General features: G+C 45.3%; 1 protein-coding gene across 5 annotated transcripts in view; it reads left to right on the forward strand.

Annotated features, from left to right (window-relative positions):
• Positions 1–25,818, forward strand: part of LOC126465638 (organic cation transporter protein-like) — a 254,040-nt gene that overhangs the window by 167,697 nt on the left and 60,525 nt on the right. For all 5 annotated transcript variants that reach the window (XM_050096322.1, XM_050096324.1, XM_050096323.1 and 2 more), the window contains exon 2: positions 1,816–1,965. In XM_050096322.1, the coding sequence (XP_049952279.1) occupies positions 1,823–1,965 (143 nt within the window). In that variant the 5' untranslated portion in view covers positions 1,816–1,822. The remainder of the gene's footprint in view (positions 1–1,815; positions 1,966–25,818) is intronic.

Here is a 25,818-nt window from a genome sequence, read left to right on the forward strand (position 1 = left end):
ATTTTAAATAGCCTTTCGCTCCCTGTATCTTGCCCCTGCAGCCTTTAGAAGTTGAAGAAGTTGAATGAGAGTATTTCAGTCAACCAGATTGTAACCAAAAATGAAAGGTCGACAGCTGCAAGAGCCACTGCAGAACTGATGGCGTTTCCAATTTCTGGCCGAGTTTGTCCCAAGAGTGAAAGATACCGGGGGTTCGGTGACGATTTGAACAGTCGTATCTGGTTTTCCATGGTCCCCATAGCTACTCTGCGAAGTCCCATTGCTGCCAAGGATTATATTACCATTTTGGGTAACCAGATCGATGATAGAACTTTTATTCCTCTTCGGTGAAGCTGTGTTCCAGTAAGATAGGGCACCCGTTTACACAGTTTGCATCATCCAGGACTGTTTTTGTAAGCACGAGAATGAATTAGCGCAACTCTTCTAGCAACCATACCCACCAGATCTCAACAGTATTCACCCTTTGTGGTCTACTTTGGAGAGAAATGTGGGTGATTGTTACCCATCATCGTTACCTGAACATGCCACTGTTTTTCACTAAGGATGGTACAAGATTCCCTTTAAATCTATACAGGACCTGTCTTTATCCATTCCACGATGAGAGGAAACTGTTTAGAACGTCAACCGTTTTTCTACTCCGTATTAGGAAAGGTGGTCCGTTGTGTCTAATGAACAAAAAACGAACATATGGACTATCAGACCAATTGTGTGATTGGATTGAAGAATTCCTGGATAACAGAATGCAGCATGTCATTCTCAATGGAGAGAAGTCTTCCGAAGTAAGAGTGTTTTCAGGTGTGCCGCAGGGGAGTGTCGTAGGACCGTTGCTGTTCACAATATACATAAATGACCTTGTGGATAACATCGGAAGTTCACTGAGGCTTTTTACGGATAATGCTGTAGTATATCGAGGGGTTGTAACAATGGAAAATTGTACTGAAATGCAGGAGGATCTGGGACGAATTGACGCATGGTGCAGGGAATGGCAATTGAATCTCAATGTAGACAAGTGTAATGTGCTGCGAATACATAGAAAGAAAGATCCTTTATCATTTAGCTACAATATAGCAGGTCAGCAACTGGAAGCAGTTAATTCCATAAATTATCTGGGAGTAGGCATTAGGAGTGATTTAAAATGGAATGATCATATAAAGTTGATCGTCGGTAAAGCAGATGCCAGACTGAGATTCATTGGAAGAATCCGAAGGAAATGCAATCCGAAAACAAAAGAAGTAGGTTATAGTACACTTGTTCGCCCACTGCTTGAATATTGCTCACCAATGTGGGATCCGTACCAGACAGGGTTGATAGAAGAGATAGAGAAGATCCAACGGAGAGCAGCGCGCTTCGTTACAGGATCATTTAGTAATCGCGAAAGCGTTACGGAGATGATAGATAAACTCCAGTGGAAGACTCTGCAGGAGAGACGCTCAGTAGCTCGGTACGGGCTTTTTTTGAAGTTTCGCGAACATAGCTTCACCGAGGAGTCAAGCAGAATATTGCTCCCTCCTACGTATATCTCGCGAAGAGACCATGAGGATAAAATCAGAGAGATTAGAGCCCACACAGAGGCACACCGACAATCCTTCTTTCCACGAACAATACGAAACTGGAATAGAAGGGAGAACCGATAGAGGTACTCAAGGTACCCTCCGCCACACACCGTCAGGTGGCTTGTGGAGTATGGATGTAGATGTAGATGTTTTTGGTGTTACTATTTTTTTTGCTGATCCGGTAATTTCGATATGGCGGAGTTCACGAGGACGACTTTATAAGTGTACAGGTGTTGATAAACTGCCCGGATGCCTGTTTCAGCGGCGCCATGACGTACGAGATGGTGTTGAGCCGGCTGGGCGAGTTCGGCCGCTACCAGCGGCGCATCTACCTGCTGCTGTGCCTGCCCGCCATCTCTTGCGCCCTGCACAAGCTGTCCGGCGTCTTCCTGCAAGCCAAGCCTCTCCACAGGTAAGCGCCTTGCCTCACCCTCTTATAGTAGCTGTGGCGTAGGCTATTGTGGTGTGCAAGCAAGAAGGCGGCTGCGTGGTGCGGTCTGCGTAAAGAGGCCCGTCGAATGAGGGTAGCTTGATAAGTCTGGTAAAAAAGCAAGAAAAATGTTTCGGCTCGCCTTGCTTTCCGACATTGTCACCTTTGAGGGACACACTCTTGGCTCACCAATCCTCCAGCTTTTTCATCCTATCGAAACAGCAGTGGTTAGCGCACTGGACTCGCATTCGGAAGGACGACGCTTCAATCCCGCGTCCTGCCATCGTGATTTAGGTTTTCCGTGATTTCCCTAAATCGCTCCAGGCAAATGCCGGGATGGTTCCTCTGAAAGGGCACAGCCGACTTCCTTCCCCGTCCTTCCCTAATCCGATGAGACCGATGACCTCTCTGGTTGGTCTCTTCCCCCAAATAACCCAACCCAATCCATCGAAACACAGTTTCTATCAAACGTTGCAAAATACTGGTTGATTGCAGCTATCACTTCCTTATTTGACGAAAATTTCTTCCAAGCAAGCGGAAGTTCCAAGTTAGGGAACAGGAAGAAGTTACTTGGGGTTAAGTCAGGTGAACGGGGGAGGGGGGGGCGGGGGGGCGGGGGGTGGTAAGAAACCAATTCAAATCCGATTCACGCACTTCCACCATTGTTATTGGCAACCTCGATCTTTTTTCAGCCAACGCAAGTTTAAGACGATACAACAATGAAGCTAAATATGGTCCAGTTATGATTCTGCCTTTTTACAGGTAATCTGTGAAAATTATTCCTTGGCTACCCTGAAAGACAGTGATCTTAGCGACAGACAGAATGGTGTTTGCCTTCTTCGGTGCACTTTCACCAGCCTTTCTCCACCGTTTTGACTGCCAGACACAATGTTGAAGAGTTGGACCTTACGCGCTTTCGTTCGACTGTGAGCAATCGCGGCACCCACCTCACACACAACTTCTCCATAACAAATTCTCCATGCAGGACGTCATGTACTCCCAGCTGCCGAGCGTTTCTAGGCGCTTCAGTCCGGGGCCGCGCTGCTGCTACGGTCGCAGGTTCGAATCCTGCCTCGGGCATGGATGTGTGTGATGTCCTTAGGTTAGTTAGGTTTAAGTAGTTCTAAGTCTAGGGGACTGATGACCTTAGACGTTAAGTCCCATAGTGCTCAGAGCCATTTGAACCATTTTTTTTTTTAGTCCCAGCTCAGAAGCCTAAAGTCTTCTCACGAATTTTCATTGGGCAGTCTTGCATTATCATATCACGCATTTTGTCAATGGTTGCTTTGTCCTTACTTCAATTGGACGGGCGGACCGAGCTTGGCCTTCGGTGCGTATCCGGTCACGTTTAAATTAACCCAAAGTAAATGATATTCAGTGATGGTGCACAGTCTGTGTGAACTTCATCCAATTCTGTTTTGCTTCCTTTGGCAGTCCAGCCCTTCAAATAAAACTGTTTAATAACAGCACGAAACTCGGTTACTCCATTTTCAATCGTTGTCGATTACTGATCAATTCAGACTGCTGTCAACGATGAACTGTATGCTGTACCTTGTTGAAATTCTTTGTAAGATTCTTGGAATAATTAAGCTTGCCAACCATGGAGGCGCAACATAAATATTACATTCTTTGATGGAAATTTCTCAGACTTGCCAAACCACTCTCGTACTTCGAGGCGTTGTCAGTGTACTCTCTCTCTCTCTCGCCCGCTCCTTACTCTCCAGCCTTTCAAATTTCTGCTAAATGGCAGCCCCGGGATAAGCGCCACTACAGACCATTCTTTCTGCTTCTGACTGTGCCTAAGTAAATCTGTATGCTAAGGAAACAGTCGCTGTCCGCAGCTCGTGGTCTAGTGGCTAGCGTTGCTGCCTCTGGATCAAGGAGTTCCGGGTTCGATTCCCGACCGGGTTGGGGATTTTCTCTGTCCAGGGAATGGGTGTTTGTGTTGTCATCATCATTTCATAATAATCATCATCATCATCGTCATCATCATCGTCATCATCATCCGTGACAGTGGTTAGAATGGACTGCGAAATAATAGTTGGACTGTGTAACAATTGGGAATTTCTGATGACTGATCGGTTGAGGTGCCCCAAACCAAACAGCTATAGCTATAGCTTATTAACTTTACGTCACCCATAATGAGCATTATACAAGTTATTAACTTCAAAATATATTTCCTGACAGAAAAAGAGGTGAAGCATCCAGAAGGGGAGGAGAAAACGAAGTGCAACTTCACGGTTTGAGAGCGTAAGTGACGTTTCACCGATTACAAAATTGTCAAACTTGCAAAGACCTCGCCACTATGAATCCGCTCACCAGAATGACGTTGCAGTTCCTCAGGCCTGGACGTGGTGATAGGGTTGGGAAAGGTGTTACAAAACCGTTGTAACCTCCCGTGGCAAGGTAGCCCTCAACTTTTGCAACTGGATCTTGATATCCCAGATACTGCCACTGGGATGGAGTTGACTTCTGAGTTGGTCCCGCACGTGTTCTATTGGGGAAAACATCTGGGGAGCTTCCTGCCCCCGGAATACCTCAACATCACCCAAAGAGCTGTTAGTGACAAGTGCCATATGTGAACGAGCATTGTGCTGTTGAAAAATGGCACCACGATCCTGTCACATGAGAAGTAACGCATAAGGACGCAGCATACCTGTTACGTGCTGTCATGCCGTTATATTTCCCTCAATGACTGAGAGGCAAGTTCTAAAGTCATTTCCGATGGCTCCCTGCAACGTGACGCCAGCAATAACACCGCTGTGCCTCTCCAAGACACTGGAAAAATGGGAATTCTCCCCAGGTCGCCACATAATCGCCTACTATGGCCACATGTGGTATTGCAGAAACAAAATTGATTACTGAACACAGTACAACGCCCTTCATCAGCGGTCCATGCTTCCCTGTCACAACACTACTCTAAACACAGCCATTTGTATTGTGGTGCTAACAACAGCCTATGCAGGGCACGTCAGTTCTTTCGTCTGACTGCTGCTAGTTTTCGATCAATGGTGCAGGATGATAGACTGTCATTACTTGCTCTCGGGCGGCGAGCACAGATGTTGAAGGGATTACGATGTGCTTGATGCAGAATATAGTGATTTTCTCTTGCGGTGGTCAGACGTGCTGACGGCATTCTTGAAGAGAGTGCCTTCCCGTGCTGTCCACATCTGGTCACTGTCACATATCCCCACAAACTTCGATATTGCACCATTCGACCAATCGGCCAAATGGAGCCTCATGATGAATCCTGCTTCAAAGTTTTGTCAGGCGCTGACAGCGTCATCTCATGTGACTACACGTGTCTGTCCCCTTCAGAGCGGTCACTCAGTACTTGATGTTCATACCTCTTACGTGCCCCACCTGGCCTGGTCACAACACTAGCACAAACAACACTACAGCACTATAGTGACGTTTATATCTGTCACAGAGAACTCTTACTTCGATTTACCCACCCGTCGACCGTGTGTAAGTGTACAAAATAACTTTAACATCCAACCATGTGTTCTGTATGTTTCGCCATTTTGTCGACACTACTTGAAACTGATATGAAGAGCATCACTTTCTAGGAGGACCTGATGAGCACGCTACGGTCAGACACAGGAGAGTGATGCAATTGGCTGAATTACCACAACACCTGCGTTTTTACGTGCACACCTCTAGACTAAAATTGCGTCAATGACCCTTACAGGTGTCTGTTTTAAAGACGAGACCATATACGTACAAGAGTGCGTTACGCTCGTTCTAATGTTTGTGTGGCCGTACAAGGTGTTCCAAACTTTTAGGATCGAAGTTTCACAGCCTGTGGAGTATCCTATGGGAGCAGTAGTTGAGAAGGTAGTGAGACACTTGTAAGTTTGTCCCCAGTGTTGTTCAATTTATACACTAAGCAGTAAAGGAAACTAGAGAGCAAAATTAGGAAGGGAAACAAATTTCGAGGAGAATAAGTAATCTGTACATTTCCCAACGACATTTTATTTTTGTCAGAGACAGCGACACACATGTTAGAGCAGTTTAACGGAAGTGGTAGTGTCTTGAAAAGTGTTTGTTATAATAATAAAAAGTAGATGAATTAAATCAGGTGATGCTGAAGGAATTCGAATAGGAGACGAGACATTAAAAATAATACGAGTTTTATTGTCTGTCAGTAAAAAAACTGAGATGGCTCAAGCAGAGATGATACAAAATGCAGACTAGCGACAGGCAGAAGAGCGATTCTGAAAAAGAAAGCTCTGTTACAAGCGACTATAAATTTAATGTTAGGAAATCTTCACAGAAGGTATTTTCTTGTACAGTGCTCCCGTACAGATGGGTAAAGGTGTACGGTCAATACACTGAAGAGGCAAAGAAACTGCCTAATATCGTCTACGACCCCCCACAAGCCGCAGAAGTGCCGCAACAAGACGTGGCATAGACTCGACTAATGTCTGAAGTAGTGTTAGATGGAAATGATGCCATGGATCTTCAGAGGCTGTCCATAAATCCGTAAGAGTACGACAGGGTGGAGATCTCTTGTGGAGAGCACCTTGCAAGGCGTCCCAGATATGCTCAATAGTGTCCGTGTCTGGAGAGTTTAGTGGTCAGCAGAGGTGTTTAAACACGGAAGAGTGTTCTGTAGCAATTCTGGACGTGTGGGGTCATGCATTGTCCTGCTGGAATTGCCCAACTACATCGGAATACACAATGGACTTCAATGGACGCAGCTGATCAGACACAATACCTGTGTGCGTTTCACCTCTCAGACTCGTATCTAGACGTACCAGGGGTGCCATATCACTGCAACTGCACACGCCCCTCACCTTTACAGAGCCTCCACCACCTTGAACAGTCCACTGCTGACATACAGGGTTCGTGGATTCATGATGTTGTCTCCATACCCTTAAGTGCAACACAGTGGAGCATCCGCTCGATAGAATTTGAAACGAGACTCGTCCGACAAGGCAACATGCTTCCAGTCATCAACGATCCAATGTCGATGTTGGCGGGTTCAGACGAAGTATAAAGCTTCGTGTCGTGCAGTCATCAAGGATACCCGAGTGTGCCTTCTGCTCCTAAAGCCCATATCGTGATGTTTCGTTGAATGGTTCCCACACTGACACTTGTTGGTGGCCCAGCATTGAAATCTGGAGCAATTTGCGGAAGGGTTGCGCTTCTGTCACGTTGAACGATTCTCGTCAGCTGTCGTTGGTCCCACTCTTGCAAGATCTTTTTCCGGCCGCAACGATGTCGGAGATTTGATGTTTTTCGGGATTCCTGATATTCCCTGAATAATCGTGAAATGGTCGTACTGGAAAATCCCCACTTCATCCCCACCTCGGAGATGCTGCGACCCATCGCTCGAGCGCCGACTATAACACCGCGTTCAAACTCATTTAAATCTTGATAACCTGTCATTGTAGCAGCAGTAACCGATCTAACAACTGCGCTAGACACTTGTTGTGTTATACAGGCGTTGCCGACCGCATCGCCGTATTGTGCCTGTTTACATCTCTCTGTATTTGAATACGCATGCTTATACTAGTTTCTTTGGCGCTTCAGTGTAGTTTATAAAAGGAAACAGAAGTTTTTGAGACTTGGTACTACAGAAGGATGCTAAAGATTAGGTGAATAGATCGAATAACTAATGGGGCTGAACAGAATTGTGGAGGAAAGAAATTTTTGCGACACAACTTGATTAAAAGAAGAAATCAGTTGATGGAACTCATCCTGAAACATCTAGGAAAAGCTAATATGGCGATGGAGGGAAGTGTGGAAGGCGAACATTCTAGAGAAGGATCAATGCTTGACAATGGTGAATAGGTCAAATGCATGTACACTGCAAGAGTTACGCCGAGATGAGTCTTACACAGGGTAGAGCAGCGTAGAGAACTGCAGCTAACGAGTTTTCTGACTAAAGTCGATGACGGCGTGACGACGACAGCAAGGGAAACAGAACATTCTAAACTGAATTCTTGAAACAATGCATGTGTGGCATTTGTTTGTAAACTCTTTATGTTTAAATGACGAACAACTGCCTGTCTCAATGACACTAGTGACGCATTTTTTAAAAAAACAATACACATTCATCCTTGATGTAACCATGGTGCAGCTGACCATTCAATGTTTAGTGCAGCATCTGGATAGCTAAAAGAATGTATAGTGAGTAGTTTCACAACAGTCATCACGCTAAATGAAAGAGTTTTACCAGCGTAAAATCATGTACGAGAAAGCGGGTCGCGCAAGCCCCAAGGAGCCAAGGAAGGTCCTTGACAAAGAATTGTTTCTCGCGGCAGAATTTGCGATTATGGTCTTGGATCGCATGGGTGAACAAACAGCTACCCGTGAGATGCTTCTTTAAAAAAAAAAAAAAAAAAAAAAAAAAAACAGTGTAAAGAGCACTCTTGGAGCAGCAGTTAGAGGCGTATCAGAGCCGGCCGAATGCAGAGAGGCAAAACTATTTTGAACCTAGAGTACAGTGCTGTCAATCGTTTGTATTCAAATGCATCCACTGAGACAAATGATCGTCACTTTGAATGGTTATTATGAGCCTGAGTTGCTACACTAAGGCATAAATTTTACAAAAGAAAAAAAGGAAAGCTAAAAGACTTCGTAGCCGAGGTCATTACCGCACGCGTATGTTGTGGCTCTGGACTCAGAGGTAAGTTGTTTCGAACCCTAGTGGTAAATGAAATTTTCTCTGCCAGTATTCTGCTGACAAGGGGAGGAGCGGAATTGATGTGAAGTTTCTGATCACCGATCTTTGCGCCAGTGTACTGGATTGAATTCTAAACGTGTCCGCAGTATCTCATGAAGTGACGGCATGTGACGCTCTTGATAGTGTGGCGATGTGCCATCTCAAGCACGGCGGCCCCTTGGTGCTATTCGCCGGCGCCAGATTTCACCCTGTCCTTTCTCTCAAGACATACACCACACTACACACTCTACCACTAACCTCATCACCACTCCACAAATACACATACTACACAACCCACATACCAGCAACGAAAAGGGCGAACGTAGCTGGAGGAAGAAAACCTGTTCCGCGAGGAAACTGAACCCACTCCGTGTGTTTCCCAGCTAGGTATGCTAGATGACATTCAATTTTTCCAGGAAGCTTTTGACACCTTTCCTCTCAAGCGGCTTCTGATCAAATTAGTGCGTGCAGAGTATCGTCCAAGTTGTGCTGCTGATTACATGATTTTTGTCAGAAAATTCATTCGTAATAATTGGCAGGAAGTAAAATGAAACAGAAATGATATCTAGGGTCCCCAAAAGAAGTGTTCAAGGCCCTTTACTGTTCGTGATCTGCATAAACGGTGTTGGTTACAATCTGAGCAGCACTCTTAGACTGTTTGCAGAACATCGACTAATAAAGTCATCGCAAGTTCAAAACGAATTGAAGAATTTATACAAAGATGCCTGCATCGTGTGAGAAGTGGCAAATGAACCAAAGCAAGAAATGTGAGGTGGTCGACATGTGTACTACAAAAGTGCGTTAAATTGTGGCTACGTACTAAATCACACTAATATAAAGCCTTCGATTCAACGAAACATCTAGGGATTGCAATTAGAAACCACTTCAGTTGGAATCATTGTATAGAAAATTATGTGGAAAGGCAAACAAAACACTGAGGTTCGTCGGCAGAAAACAAGGATGATACACGGAATGTACACTCCTGGAAATGGAAAAAAGAACACATTGACACCGGTGTGTCAGACCCACCATACTTGCTCCGGATACTGCGAGAGGGCTGTAGAAGCAATGATCACACGCACGGCACAGCGGACACACCAGGAACCGCGGTGTTGGCCGTCGAATGGCGCTAGCTGCGCAGCATTTGTGCACCGCCGCCGTCAGTGTCAGCCAGTTTGCCGTGGCATACGGAGCTCCATCGCAGTCTTTAACACTGGTAGCATGCCGCGACAGCGTGGACGTGAACCGTATGTGCAGTTGACGGACTTTGAGCGAGGGCGTATAGTGGGCATGCGGGAGGCCGGGTGGACGTACCGCCGAATTGCTCAACACGTGGGGCGTGAGGTCTCCACAGTACATCGATGTTGTCGCCAGTGATCGGCGGAAGGTGCACGTGCCCGTCGACCTGGGACCGGACCGCAGCGACGCACGGATGCACGCCAAGACCGTAGGATCCTACGCAGTGCCGTAGGGGACCGCAACGCCACTTCCCAGCAAATTAGGGACACTGTTGCTCCTGGGGTATCGGCGAAGACCATTCGCAACCGTCGCCATGAAGCTGGGCTACGGTCCCGCACACCGTTAGACCGTCTTCCGCTCACGCCCCAACATCGTGCAGCCCGCCTCCAGTGGTGTCGCGACAGGCGTGAATGGAGGGACGAATGGAAACGTGTCGTCTTCAGCGATGAGAGTCGCTTCTGCCTTGGTGCCAATGATGGTCGTATGCGTGTTTGGCGCCGTGCAGGTGAGCGCCACAATCAGGACTGCATACGACCGAGGCACACAGGGCCAACACCCAGCATCATGGTGTGGGGAGCGATCTCCTACACTGGCCGTACACCACTGGTGATCGTCGAGGGGACACTGAATAGTGCACGGTACATCCAAACCGTCATCGAACCCATCGTTCTACCATTCCTAGACCGGCAAGGGAACTTGCTGTTCCAACAGGACAATGCACGTCCGCATGTATCCCGTGCCACCCAACGTGCTCTAGAAGGTGCAAGTCAACTACCCTGGCCAGCAAGATCTCCGGATCTGTCCCCCACTGAGCATGTTTGGGACTGGATGAAGCGTCGTCTCACGCGGTCTGCACGTCCAGCACGAACGCTGGTCCAACTGAGGCGCCAGGTGGAAATGGCATGGCAAGCCGTTCCACAGGACTACATCCAGCATCTCTACGATCGTCTCCATGGGAGAATAGCAGCCTGCATTGTTGCGAAAGGTGGATATACACTATACTAGTGCCGACATTGTGCATGCTCTGTTGCCTGTGTCTATGTGTCTGTGGATCTGTCAGTGTGATCATGTGATGTATCTGACCCCAGGAATGTGTCAATAAAGTTTCCCCTTCCTGGGACAATGAATTCACGGTGTTCTTATTTCAATTTCCAGGAGTGTATTACAGAGACTACCTACAAAAGATGTCCCTGCGTGAAGTGTGTCTCCAGCGTACTGGAACAATCACTCAAAGGAGGATGTCTCCTTGGCAAGATCACGGCCAATTTATTTCCCCATCACTGTAAGAGCTTGTGCTCCGTCTCTAATGACGTCTTCGTCGATGTGACGTCTTCATCGATGTGACGTTAAGCCATAATCTTCCTTCCTCCAGACGAGACAAAAACATAAAAAGTAAATTTCCAGAGCATCTTGTTTCGCACATCCGCTCTGAACTAAAGAAATTCTCGGGTGCCTGCTATTGCGGGCAGAAATGACTTTAGTAAAAGTCCCATCCGTTAGTGTGAACGAAGTAAAACTACCACTACACTATCGTTTATGACATGTTGCAACGAGCCATGTTAGTCTTTAACATCGCGGAGACTGTCGGTAAACATACTGCACTGATCGGTTTCGATAGAGTAAATCCACTCAGCTTAGAGGAAGTAGCTGCCGACATCTTGTAAACTGGATCAATTCTGGGAACGAATATGCAGTACTCTACCAAATGTACTGCTTGTTATAGTTCTTAAAGATTACAACGAATGATGTCGTGGTGGACGAAGGGTAAAAACGTGCATTATTATGAATTTTGGGAATTAAAACTACTTTGTTCGCGTCGATCGTATGATGCAGTATGTTGTTACTCTTACTGCCCACAAGTCCTGTGGAGTATAATTTGTTCCTACTTACCCTTATTTGCCTACCTTGCGCCGTAATTTTTTTATCGTACTGTCACTGGGTTCTGATCTATTTGGTTGGCTAACTGGTTTGTAGTGGTGGTGTCTACATTCATAATACAGTGTAACTTATAAATTAAGCAGGTTATTCCTTAGCAAGAGTGCTGTGTTTTTCCGCGGAACTACCTCGTCCAGCGTGACCGCTTTAAGAGGGCCGGGAGCTGATGAATCGCTAGCTGACAATTGAGAGGAGGCTCATTATTCAATTGCGAAGACTGGCAGCAGTCCTGAATTATGCATAATGTTTCACAACGAGGCGGTGTAAACTGCCTAAACGGATAAACACAAACACATCTAGCTACCGCTGTCGCTCTGCCTGTTTTCCCAAGCATATTAGACACTCGTGACGAAGATCCGTACGATTGATAACGACAGAATAGTTGTCTAGTAACTGCAGTAGTACTAATATATCACAGCATTCCTATGTTCGGTACAGTCTGCCATAACAATCACTAAAAGACTGAATAACGACACGTTTTTATATTGGTTCTTTTAGTTCCACATTTGGACATACATTCTTTTCAAATCTTTACTCGTACATAGTAGCATAAAATTATTTATTTCGATAATGCGAACCATCCAGTTATGCGCATCGTTCCCAATTTGAAATAGGCAGCTGGTGGAACACCTGTTGACCTCCTGTGGCTTCTTCTCAAACATAATTTCAATATTAGTCCCTTACTGAAGCTATTAGGGTTGGAAACCCTACAGGAAGCCGTCTTCCTGTTCTACGTAAGGTCTTAGGGAAGATGGTTTTCCATTGTCTTGTCCATTCTCAGATAAGTATCCCGTTAAACTTCGGTTACACGGTAAATCAGTCAAATCTAAAGGCCGTAAATTCAACTAAATACCTAGGCATTACAATTACGAACAACTTAAACTGGAAATAACACCTAGGAAACGTTGTTGGGGAGACAAACCACAGACTGAGCATTATTGGTAGAACACTTAGAAAATGTAAAAGATCTACTGAAGAGACTGCCTACACTACGCTTGTCTCCCAGGTTGGAGCATATACTGTATTCAAACATTATGAATCACCTCGAAGGGAACGATCTATTGATATGTCATCAGCATGGTTTCAGAAAACATCGTTCTTGTGCAACGCAGCTAGCTCTTTATTCGCACGAAGTAATGGCCGCTATCGACAGGGGATCTCAAGTTGATTCCGTATTTCTAGATTTCCGGAAAGCTTTTGACACCGTTCCTCACAAGTGACTTCTAATCAAGCTGCGGGCCTATGGGGTATCGTCTCAGTTGTGCGAATGGATTCGTGATTTCCCGTCAGGAAGGTCGCAGTTCGTAGTAATAGACGGCAAATCATCGAGTAAAACTGAAGTGATATCAGGTGTTCCCCAGGGAAACGTCCTGGGACCTCTGCTGTTCTTGATCTATATAAATGACCTGGGTGACAATCTGAGCAGTTCTCTTAGGTTATTCGCAGATGATGCTGTAATTTACCGTCTAGTAAGGTCATCCGAAGACCAGTATCAGTTGCAAAGCGATTTAGAAAAGATTGCTGTATCGTGTGGCAGGTGGCAGTTGACGCTAAATAACGAAAAGTGTGAGGTAATCCACAAGAGTTCCAAAAGAAATCCGTTGGGATTCGATTACTCGATAAATAGTACAATTCTCAAGGCTGTCAATTCAACTAAGTACCTGGGTGTTAAAATTACGAACAACTTCAGTTGGAAAGATCACGTAGATAATATTGTGGGGAAGGCGAGCCAAAGGTTGCGTTTCATTGGCAGGACACTTAGAAGATGCAACAAGTCCACTAAAGAGACAGCTTGCACTACACTCGTTCGTCCTCTGTTAGAATGTTGCTGCGCGGTGTGGGATCCTTACCAGGTGGAATTGACGGAGGACATCGAAAGGGTGCAAAAAAGGGCAGCTCGTTTTGTATTATCACGTAATAGGGGAGAGAGTGTGGTAGATGTGATACGCGAGTCGGGAGGGAAGTCATTAAAGCAAAGACGTTTTTCGTCGCGGCGAGATCTATTTACGAAATTTCAGTCGCCAACTTTCTCTTCCGAATGCGAAAATATTTTGTTGAGCCCAACCTACATAGGTAGGAATGATCATCAAAACAAAATAAGAGAAATCAGAGCTCGAACAGAAGGTTTAAGTTTTAGTTTTTCCCGCGCGCTGTTCGGGAGTGGAATGGTAGAGAGATAGTACGATTGTGCTTCGATGAACCCTCTGCCAAGCACTTAAATGTGAATTTCAGAGTAATCATGCAGATGTAGATGTAGATTCTCTGCCCGGGGACTGGGTGTTTGTGTTGTCCTCATCATTTCGTCACTATTCGTGACAGTGGCTTGATTGGACTGTGAAGAAGAAGAAGAAAAAAAAAATTGGACTGTGTAATAACTGGGGCTGATGACCGCGCAGTTGAGCGCCCCACAAACCCATCATCATCATTACGCTTGTCCGTCCTCTTTTGAAGTACCGCTGCGCAGTCTGGGATCTTTACCAGATAGGATTAACGCAGTATATAGAGAAAGTTCAAGGAAGAGCAGCACGTGTTGTATCATCGCGAAATAGGGGAGAGATTGTCACTGACATAATACAGGATTTGGGGTGGACATCATTAAAACAAAGGCGTTTTTCGTTGCGGCGGAATCTTCTAACGAAATTTGAATCACCAACTTTCTCCTCCGAATGCGAAAATATTTTGTTGATGCCGACCTACATATGCATTGACGATTTTCATAGTCATCAAGTAGTGGAAATAAGAGCTCGCATGGAAAGATATAGGTGTTCGTTTTTACTGCGCGCTGTTCGAGATTGGAATAACAGAGATTTATTGTGAAGGTGGTTCGATGAATCCTCTGCCAAGCACTTACGTGTGATTTGAAGAGTATCGATGTAGATGTAAATATTACGTGGCCCACCGCGTTGAGTGCAACACAGTGGAGCATTATAAGGTTTGGTTTGGATTATTGGCAAACGAACACCTTCCATTAGAGGAAACAGTTACTCAAAGTGACTGATATAGAATATTTGGAGAGATAATGTTAAAATACTAGCAGTTACTAGCGGAAGTGCCCGCAGAAAATTCTCGAAACTCAGTTCTTTCCAAAAAGATATCACACATACCTACGAATATAAGACACTGAAAGTTGGATAAAACTCGAATTAGGGATTATACAAGAAGTCGTACAAGTCGATCAGACATTCTCCTTGGGTGTAACGATTATACCAGCAAGTATAAACAATAGGTCTAGCGCGGTCCAACATTAACCTCACTGCAAACTCACATGAACAAGTGTAACTATTGATGTTGGACTTAGGTTAATAACCGGTGTCTTGACAGATTAGGAGTAGACATTCAATAGCACCCTGAATTTGATAGCCTGTAAACACTGCTTAAGGCAGAAAGGGAATCTTAATCTACGGACGAGCTGTTCTTGAAACTTAGACAGCAGACAGAAATACAAAATATTAAATTCTATATTTAATGACTTCACGCTTAAGGATGCTAAAACTATCTTATCAATGTTTGTTTTCAGTGCAAAGTAAAGAAATAAGGTTCTGAAATAAGTACCACCCTCCGCCCATCACCGGTATTGTAAAACGATTGAGAGTACTCTAAGCGAAGACATTAGATCGAGACGGAATGCCTATTACATTCTACATTAATTGTGCTGTGGAGTTTGACTCCTTTCCTAACTTCTTAGAGTGTTTCTCGCGCAATGTCCCCCCCCCCCCTCCCCTTGAATGAAAAAGAGCGCTGGTTACCAGTATTTACATAAGTATAAACAGAAGCTGCACAGCATTACGCAGCAATACCCTGAAATTTCTAGTAATGCAGAAGCACAGAGCGCATTCCGAACTCAAACATATTAATGTTATCTGTATAGAATCAGCGTGTGAAACACAGCGCTTTCCTAACAAAGACATCTCGCAAGCAGTAGAATCACTCCAGCATTGTAAACTTCGTATTCCTAGATTGCCGCAGGATGGTTAGACTCTCTGTAATAATCAAGGTACAGTAATAGTGTCTTCATAGGAACGCGACCGGCTCGATGAAGTTTGGACTGAGAAGAGCCAATATGTTATGTTGACTGACGAATATTCAACTGAAACGAAACGCAACATCGTGTGTTCCAGGTACACAAAATAGGAACGCTGATGTTACCAGTATCCATCAAACAGCTCTTCCTTCTCTTTAGCGATAATGTTGCTATCTATAATAATGGACATCTGTAAGGGAATGAAAAACGAATTAGTTAATGTACTTGATGTAACGACTGACACCACTTTCTAAATGTCGTTAAATGCAAGATAATGCTGTAAGGATAAGGACGGAAAGACAAGTGGCGTACAAGAGCGATTCATCCCAGTGGATGACCTCTTGCAGTAGCTAGAGACATGGCCAAAAACTAATGGAACAATGTGTTAGACCAAAGATATGCTTAAGGGGACCTGGTACAAACAAGACCACCCGCATCTACCGAAAGCCCAATGTTATGCCGAAATGTGACCTCATGACAGAAGTCACGGGACAGTGACTGCATGTATACAGTGGCGGTAGTATCACACAATGTCTAAAAGGGCAGCGCATTAGAAGAGATGTCATTCTGCTCAGGTGATTCATGTGAAAAGGTTTCCGACGGGATTATGGCTCCACGACAGGAATTAACACACTGAACGCGGAGTGGTAGAGCTGCACGCATGGGACGCTCCATTTCGTAAATCGTTAGGAAATTCAGTATTCTGACGCCTACAGTGTCAAGAAAATGACCAGAATAGCACTTTTCAAGAATTACCTCTCACCGCGGACAACGCAGTGGCCGACGGCCTTCACTTAACGACTGAGAGCAGAGGAATTTGTGCAGAGTTGTCAGTGCTAACAGACGAGCAACACTGCGTGAAATAACCACAGAAATCAATGTGAGACGTAAGACGAACAGTGCGGCGAAACTTGGCGTTAATGGGCTATGGTAGCGTACGACCGACCCGAGTGCCTTTGTTAACACCACGACATCGCCTGTAGCGTCTCTGCAGGGCTCGTGGTCATGTCGTTTAGACTACTGGAAAACCATGACTGGTCAGATGAATCCAGATTTCAGTTGTTAAGAGCTGATGGGTTAGTGTGTGGCGTAGACACCACGAAGCCATGGACCTAGGATGTCAACAAGGCACTGTTTAAGCTCTTCCTGGCTCCATAATGGCGTGGGTTGTGTGTACATGTAATGGACAGCGTCCTCTGGTCCAATTGAACTGATGATAGACTAGAAATGGATACGCTCGGCTACCTGGAGAGCATATACAGCCATGGACTTCACGTTCTCGAACGACGACGGAATTTTTGTGTATGACAATGCGCCATCTCAGAACATTTGGGACAATTCGAGCGAATGATTTGGCCACCCAGATCGCCCGACACGAATCCCATCGGCCATTGATGGGACATACCGATATGTCAGCTCAGTACAACATCCTGCAGCTGCAACGCTTTCGCAATTATGGAAGCATGGCTCCGTATTTTTGCAGGGGACTTTCAATAACATGTTGAGTCCACGCAACATCGAGTTGTTGCACTATGTCGTGCAAAAAGAGGTCCGACAAAATACACTCCTGGAAATGGAAAAAAGAACACATTGACACCGGTGTGTCAGACCCACCATACTTGCTCCGGACACTGCGAGAGGGCTGTACAAGCAATGATCACACGCACGGCACAGCGGACACACCAGGAACCGCGGTGTTGGCCGTCGAATGGCGCTAGCTGCGCAGCATTTGTGCACCGCCGCCGTCAGTGTCAGCCAGTTTGCCGTGGCATACGGAGCTCCATCGCAGTCTTTAACACTGGTAGCATGGCGCGACAGCGTGGACGTGAACCGTATGTGCAGTTGACGGACTTTGAGCGAGGGCGTATAGTGGGCATGCGGGAGGCCGGGTGGACGTACCGCCGAATTGCTCAACACGTGGGGCGTGAGGTCTCCACAGTACATCGATGTTGTCGCCAGTGGTCGGCGGAAGGTGCACGTGCCCGTCGACCTGGGACCGGATCGCAGCGACGCACGGATGCACGCCAAGACCGTAGGATCCTACGCAGTGCCGTAGGGGACCGCACCGCCACTTCCCAGCAAATTAGGGACACTGTTGCTCCTGGGGTATCGGCGAGGACCATTCGCAACCGTCTCCATGAAGCTGGGCTACGGTCCCGCACACCGTTAGGCCGTCTTCCGCTCACGCCCCAACATCGTGCAGCCCGCCTCCAGTGGTGTCGCGACAGGCGTGAATGGAGGGACGAATGGAGACGTGTCGTCTTCAGCGATGAGAGTCGCTTCTGCCTTGGTGCCAATGATGGTCGTATGCGTGTTTGGCGCCATGCAGGTGAGCGCCACAATCAGGACTGCATACGACCGAGGCACAAAGGGCCAACACCCGGCATCATGGTGTGGGGAGCGATCTCCTACACTGGCCGTACACCACAGGTGATCGTCGAGAGGACACTGAATAGTGCACGGTACATCCAAACCGTCATCGAACCCATCGTTCTACCATTCCTAGATCGGCAAGGGAACTTGCACGTCCGCATGTATCCCGTGCCACCCAACGTGCTCCAGAAGGTGTAAGTCAACTACCCTGGCCAGCAAGATCTCCGGATCTGTCCCCATTGAGCATGTTTGGGACTGGATGAAGCGTCGTCTCACGCGGTCTGCACGTCCAGCACGAACGCTGGTCCAACTGAGGCGCCAGATGGAAATGGCATGGCAAGCCGTTCCACAGGACTACATCCAGCATCTCTACGATCGTCTCCATGGGAGAATAGCAGCCTGCATTGCTGCGAAAGGTGGATATACACTGTACTAGTGCCGACATTGTGCATGCTCTGTTGCCTGTGTCTATGTGCCTGTGGTTCTGTCAGTGTGATCAGGTGATGTATCTGACCCCAGGAATGTGTCAATAAAGTTTCCCCTTCCTGGGACAATGAATTCACGGTGTTCTTATTTCAATTTCCAGGAGTGTATTACAAGGTATCCCACGACTTTTATGACGTTAGTGTATATCTGTCCATGTTATTTTTAACTGCATGCGCAGCATGTGGTGTCGTGGCTAGCGTTGCTACCTCTGGATCATGGGGTCCCGGGTTCGATTCCTGGCCCGGTTCGGGAGTTTCTCTGCCCGGGGACTGGATGTTTGTGTTGTTCTCATTATTCCATAATCATTCATGAAATTGGCTAGAATGGATTGCGTACAGATTGGGAAGGTGTACGGGTGCTGATGACCGCGCAGTTGACCACAAACCAAACGTCAGCGTCATCATCATATTTTAACTGCTGATAACGTTTTCTGTGTTATTCACCAACGAATTCTAGTTTGCTTTAACTTTTTGTGATACTGTGTGTTTATCCTGGCCGTATTGGTGCAACTAAGGCCGATAAATAAATAGGTTAACGTTCACATTAAAAAGGCAAAAGGACGATAGTACACGATTACCGGATGAGGTGTATAGTTCTGGAGCTGTCGCATCATTTAAATATTTGTAAATAATAATCAAAAGCTATACGAAAAGGAAAGAACATGGGATGTCAGTTGTCGGGACGGTGAATGGAAAGCTAAGATTGGCTGAAATGGTACTCAGAACGTCACTAGTACTGAGAACACTGACAGCCGACAAACAGCCTACTAATGCCAAAACAGGAAACATTTCACATTCTGACTGCACATAGCGCCGTATTGTTACCTGTTGGCAGAAAGTGAAACTATTATTTTTTTCAGCTTACTCCGCGAGCGCACCGATTACTGAACCCACCTAAGGTATTTCACCATCCTGCGATGTATACAGTCCGCACTGCAACAGTAGAAAATCCTGACTTTAATTATAACCGGTTGGAACTTACAAGGGAACGTACCCAAATGTCAATAAACGATATTGTTGTAACTAGGCAGCTGTATAGAGAGGCACAGTAATACAATACGTATTTTTGTTTTGTGTCCAGTTTCATTTTTATGGGATGAAACACGTCCTGAAAGGTAATTTGGCACGTTAGGTTTGAAGGGAAAAGATAAGAAACGTTTCTCACGAATTGATGCGTTCTTGAAAATTGTATAATCGATTTTTGTAAACATTTGAAAGTTTCCAAAATATCCTACCACCTTTAAGTTTACAAACTGAGTACTTTCGTTGCAACATACATTAAAGTAGCTTTCAAACTACATAAATGGATGTGTAATAAAGCTTGTTTCTGAAATAGTATTTTCGGAAAATAAGCTGTACACTGTGTGCTGGCAGAGTGCTTTCAAAAAACGTAACTAAAATATCGTAACATAGATTGTTGATGGTGGTATTTATTTGAGTTACATTTATTTTATGTTTTAAATTATTTAACGTTTTACACTCATTTTTTGTTATTGTTTACCGTTTCATATACATGAACTTTATTAATTGAAAATAACTCATTGTGATAGAAAATAACTGAAACAATGATCTGTAAACAAATGCTTAACACATAAAATTTTCTTACCCGACTCATCTAAAATGAAAGGAATTTCTTCACATAATTTGCATAGTGGAGAACAAAGTTAAGCACGATTTCAAATTGTAACAGGTGATCTTCTAAATATCCTGATTTGTATCAGGCGTATATCAGTACACTGGTAAGCGTTGTTGAAAATAATTATGTACTAGTGACTACAGCTTATTTGTATCGATTCTCAAGCGGAGATTACCACGAAAGTCATTCAACAGAAGTACACTGAAGAGCCAAAGAACTGGTACGTCTGCCTAATATCGTAGAGGCCACCCGCGAGCAAGCAGAAGTGCCGCAACACGGCGTGGGATAGACCCGACTAATGTCTGAACTAGTGCTGGAGGAAATTGATACCATGAATCCTGCAAGGCTGTCCATAAATCAGTAAGAGTACGATGGGCTGGAGATCTCCTCTGAACAGCACGTTGCAAGGCATCCCAGATCTGCTCAATAATTTTCATGTCTGTAGAGCCTGGTGGTAAGCGGAAGTGTTTAAACTCAGAAGAGTGTTCCTTGACCCACTCTGTAGCAATTCTGGACGCTTGGTGTGTCGCACTGTCCTGCTGGACTTGCTCAAGTCTGCCGGAATGCACAATGGACATGAATGGATCCAGGTGATCAGACACAATACGTGCATATGTGTCACCTGTTAGACTCGTATCAAGACGTGTCAAGGGTCCCATATCACTCTAACTGCACACACCGCACACCATTACAGAGCCTCCACCAGCTTAAACAGTCCCCTGCTGACATGCAGGGTCCATGAATTCATGAAGTTGTCTCCATACCCGTACATGTCCATCTCCTCGATGCAAATTGAAACGAGACTCTTCCGAACAGGTAACATGTTTCCAGTCATCAGCAGTCCAATATCGACGTTGACTGATTCAGACGAGGCGTAAAGCTGTGTCGTGCAGTGATCAAGGGTACACGAGTGGACCGTCGGCTCCTAAAGCCCATATCGACGATGTTTAGTTGATTGGTACGCTCGCTGACGCTTGTTGGTGGCGAAACATTGAAATCTGGAGCAATTTCCGAAAGGATTGCACTTCTGTCACGTTGAACGATTCTCTTTAGTCGTCGTTGATCCCGCTCTTGCAGGATCTTTTTCCGGCCGCAATGATGTCGGAGATTTGAGGTTTTATGAGATTCCTGATATTCACGGGACACACGTGAAATGGTCTTACGGGAAAATCACTCCTTCATCGCCACCCCGGAGATGCTGTGTCCCATTGCTAGTGCACCGACTATAACATCGCGTTCAAACTCTCTTAAATCTTGATAACCTGCCTTTGTAGCAGCAGTAACCGATCTAACAGCTGCCCCAGACAGTTGTTGTCTTATAACAGGAGTTGTTACCGCAGTACCGTATTCTGCCTGTTTTCATCTCTGTATCTGAATACGCGTGCCTATACGAGTTTCTTCGGCGCTTCAGCGTAGATCTGAAAATCTTCTCACAGAGTCCTTCCAACAAAAAAATTGATATGAAACGTAAACAAACAATTTAAAACAGAAAACAAGTACAAGTAAAATAAATAACTTCACTAATAATGAATATTTTGATATTTTAATTAGTTATGTTGAAAATAATCTGGCAACATATTGTGTACAGCTGATTTTAGGAAAACGGCATTTCAGAAACTAGCTTCGTTACACATGGAGGCATGGAGCTTGTCAGCTTCTTTAATTTGTTGTAACAAACGTTCTCTTTTTCCAAGGTAATGTTTGTGAGGTATTTTGCAAAATTTCAAATTTTTACAAAAATAATTATATGGTTTTCAAGAACGTTAATTAGTTATAAACTTCTATATGAGATATTATTCTTTCTTTCTTTCTTTCTTTCACTGGTGCCATGTCCCCCACTGATGTAGGGTCGTCATTGTTAGGAACGGATTTGGCAAGGTTAGTGGAAAGGGGTGGCCGGATGCTCTTCCTGCCGCCACTCCGTACCCCCCGAGACGGAATGAGTTTACCCCTACTGTCTGCGTCGTGCGTAATTGATGGAATAGTGCAAGCGTGTTCAGATGTCCGCGAATCGTGTAACTGAGGCGGAACGTGGGGATCAGCCTGGTATTCACATAGCGGGATGTGGGAAACCGCCTAAAAACCACATGCAGGCTGGCCAGCACACCGGTCCTCGTCGTTAATACGCCGGGCGGATTCGATCCAGGGCCGGCGCTCCTACCAGAGTCCAGGAAGCAGCGCGTTAGCGCTCTCTGCTACCCTGGCGGGTTCTATATATACGGGGTGAAAAGTATTTAAACCGACAAACTCTGGGAGGTTGTAGGGGACATCAAAAGAAATATTTTTACCTAATGTCATTTTTTCCTATGAGTAGTATTTAAACCGGCAGAGGAAGATTTCTCTGGCGGCAAATTAATTAAACCAACAAACACTCTACCGCTGCCAATCCACGTTTTTGGAAACCGTCGGTCCAGGAATTGACGCACACGATGACTGAAATGTGCCAGCGCCCTGTCATGTTGGAACCACATGCGTTGTCTTGTAGGGAGCGGGACGTTTTCCAGCAATTTTGGCAATGCTCTGGCGAGAAAATTCCAATAGTGCCTGCCATTTAATGGCCTCTGTAGCAGATACGGTCCAATTAAACAGTCCCCAACAACACCGGCCCACACATTAACGAAGAACCACACTTGATGAGCGCTAGTAACTGTGACATGTGTGTTACTCTAACTCCAAATATGCGAATTGTGCATGTTGAAGTCTCCATCACGCCCGAACGTTGCTTTCCTCGGTAAACAACACAGAGGATGGAAATGTAGGATGTATTTCACACTGTTCCAGGTACCACTGCGAAAACTGTGCTCTGGGTGGATAATCCGGGTTGTGGACACGCTGTTAAGTGAAATGGACGTAACGATTGCTCTCGAAGGACTGTTCTTACATTCGTCTGATTCGTCCCCATGTTACGTGCAATTGCACCAGTGCTGATTGAAGGATGCCTCTTCACATGCTCCAAGACAGCTTCCTCAAACTGCAGCGTTCTTACCGTACGACGGCGTCCCTGTCCAGGTAATCTGCTAAATGAGCCGGTCTCACGTAAACGTTGGTAAACAGCAGCAAAGGTCGTATGATGCGGGATACGGCGATTAGGATATTATTGTTGATAAACCCACTGTGCAGCTCGTCCGTTGTGATGCGCTATGTAGTACGCACCAACCGTATCATTGCACTCACTCCAGGTGTATCGCTCCATTGGTAAACACAGACAATGCACTACTACACTGGGGGACAGCAGTTTCCTACAACCGAAGAGCCTCTAACAACTGAAGATCCTAATACGGCCTCTAACAACTGAAGAGCGTAATACGGCCTCCACCAGTTTAAATAATCCTCATAGGAAAAAATGACATTAGGGAAAAATATTTGTTTTGTTGTCCCCTACAACCTCCCAGAGTTTGTCGGTTTAAATACTTTTCACCCTGTATATACAGGGTGTTACAAAAAGGTACGGCCAAACTTTCAGGAAACATTCCTCACACACAAATAAAGAAAAGATGTTAGGTGGACATGTGTCCGGAAACGCTTAATTTCCGTGTTAGAGCTCATTTTAGTTACGGATGAGGCTTCATTTCAACGTGATCAAATTGTAAATTTTCACAATCAACATGTGTGGGCTGACGAGAATCCGCACGCAATTGTGCAATCACGTCATCAACACAGATTTCTGTGAACGTTTGGGCAGGCATTGTTGGTGATGTCTTGATTGGGCCCCATGTTCTTCCACCTACGCTCAATGGAGCACGTTATCATGATTTCATACGGGATACTCTACCTGTGCTGCTAGAACATGTGCCTTTACAAGTACGACACGATGGAGCTCCTGCACATTTCAGTCGAAGTGTTCGTACGCTTCTCAACAACAGATTCGGTGACCGATGGATTGGTAGAGGCGGACCAATTCCATGGCCTCCACGCTCTCCTGACCTCAACCCTCTTGACTTTCATTTATGGGGGCATTTGAAAGCTCTTGTCTACGCAACCCCGGTACCAAATGTAGAGACTCTTCGTGCTCGTATTGTGGACGGCTGTGATACAATACGCCATTCTCCAGGGCTGCATCAGCGCATCAGGGATACCATGCGACGGAGTATGGATGCATGTATCCTCGCTAACGGAGACATTTTGAACATTTCCTGTAACAAGGTGTTTGAAGTCACGCTGGTACGTTCTGTTGCTGTGTGTTTCCATTCCATGATTAATGTGATTTGAAGAGAAGTAATAAAATGAGGTTTAACATCGAAAGTAAGCATTTCCGGACACATGTCCACATAACATATTTTCTTTCTTTGTGTGTGAGGAATGTTTCCTGAAAGTTTGGCTGTACCTTTTGAAACGTCCCCTTTGAAGAATTATACACGACTGTGCTTAAACTGATACACAATATTTTTGTAGCGCAACACAATCTAATTATCAAAGATCCCTGCAAAAGAATGTCCCTGAGTAACATTAAACTATACCTTTCAGAAATCACTTACCTCACAAAAATCTTGGTTACTCGAACTACTGCAATACAGCGAGCACCACTACTGCCAGCTAAATAAAAGATTCAAACTACGGAAGGCACTAACTACTGATAGGGATAGTTAGCAAATGAAAGATATTAAGATTCCAGGTTCGAATCCTGGCAGGGTCGCCATATGAAACGTCCCCTTATGAAAAATTATATACGTGACTGGGCTTAAACTGACACACAATGTTTTTAGCGCAACACAATCTGACTTTCAAAAACCCTACAAATGAATGGCCCTGACTAACATTAAACTATACGTTTTACAAATCGCTTACCTCACAAAAATCTTGGTTACTCGAACTACTGCAATACAGCGAGCACCACTACTGCCAGCTAAATAAAAGATTCAAACTACGGAAGGCACTAACTACTGATAGGGATAGTTAGCAAATGAAAGATATTAATGGAGAACAAACAATGTATTTACCTTAATAGTCATAATATATATAGCAGTTCATGAGAAATTACAAAACTCCGCCATCTCTCTCCCCACATCCACCACTGCTGGCGGCTCACCTCCAACTGCGCAACGCTACGCGCTGTTCACATCCAGCTGCCGCTGCCCAACACTACAATGGCAGACAACAATGCAAACTAGACACAGACTGCACACAGCACAGCCAGTGATTTTTATACAGAGGTGGCGTTACCAATAAAAAAACCTAAACAGCCTACTTACACTTTTTGTAACACCCTGTATTTTCGAAGATACTCTCTCCAAACCTAATATGCCAAATTGCCTTTCGGGATGTTTTACCCCTTAAGTCAAGTTGAGCACAAGCGAGAAAAAAAATTACTTTGTCCCATCTCCATAAAAGTTTCATCACGATCGTTTATTGACACCTGGTTAGTAGAAATGTCGTTTGTAACGGGAGGCGCGCGCGCGCGCACACACACACACACACACACACACACACACACACACACACACACACACACACACAAAACCAAGATCATGTGATG

Source organism: Schistocerca serialis, chromosome 1 (genome assembly GCF_023864345.2).
Source record: "Schistocerca serialis cubense isolate TAMUIC-IGC-003099 chromosome 1, iqSchSeri2.2, whole genome shotgun sequence".
Lineage (NCBI taxonomy): Eukaryota > Metazoa > Arthropoda > Insecta > Orthoptera > Acrididae > Schistocerca > Schistocerca serialis.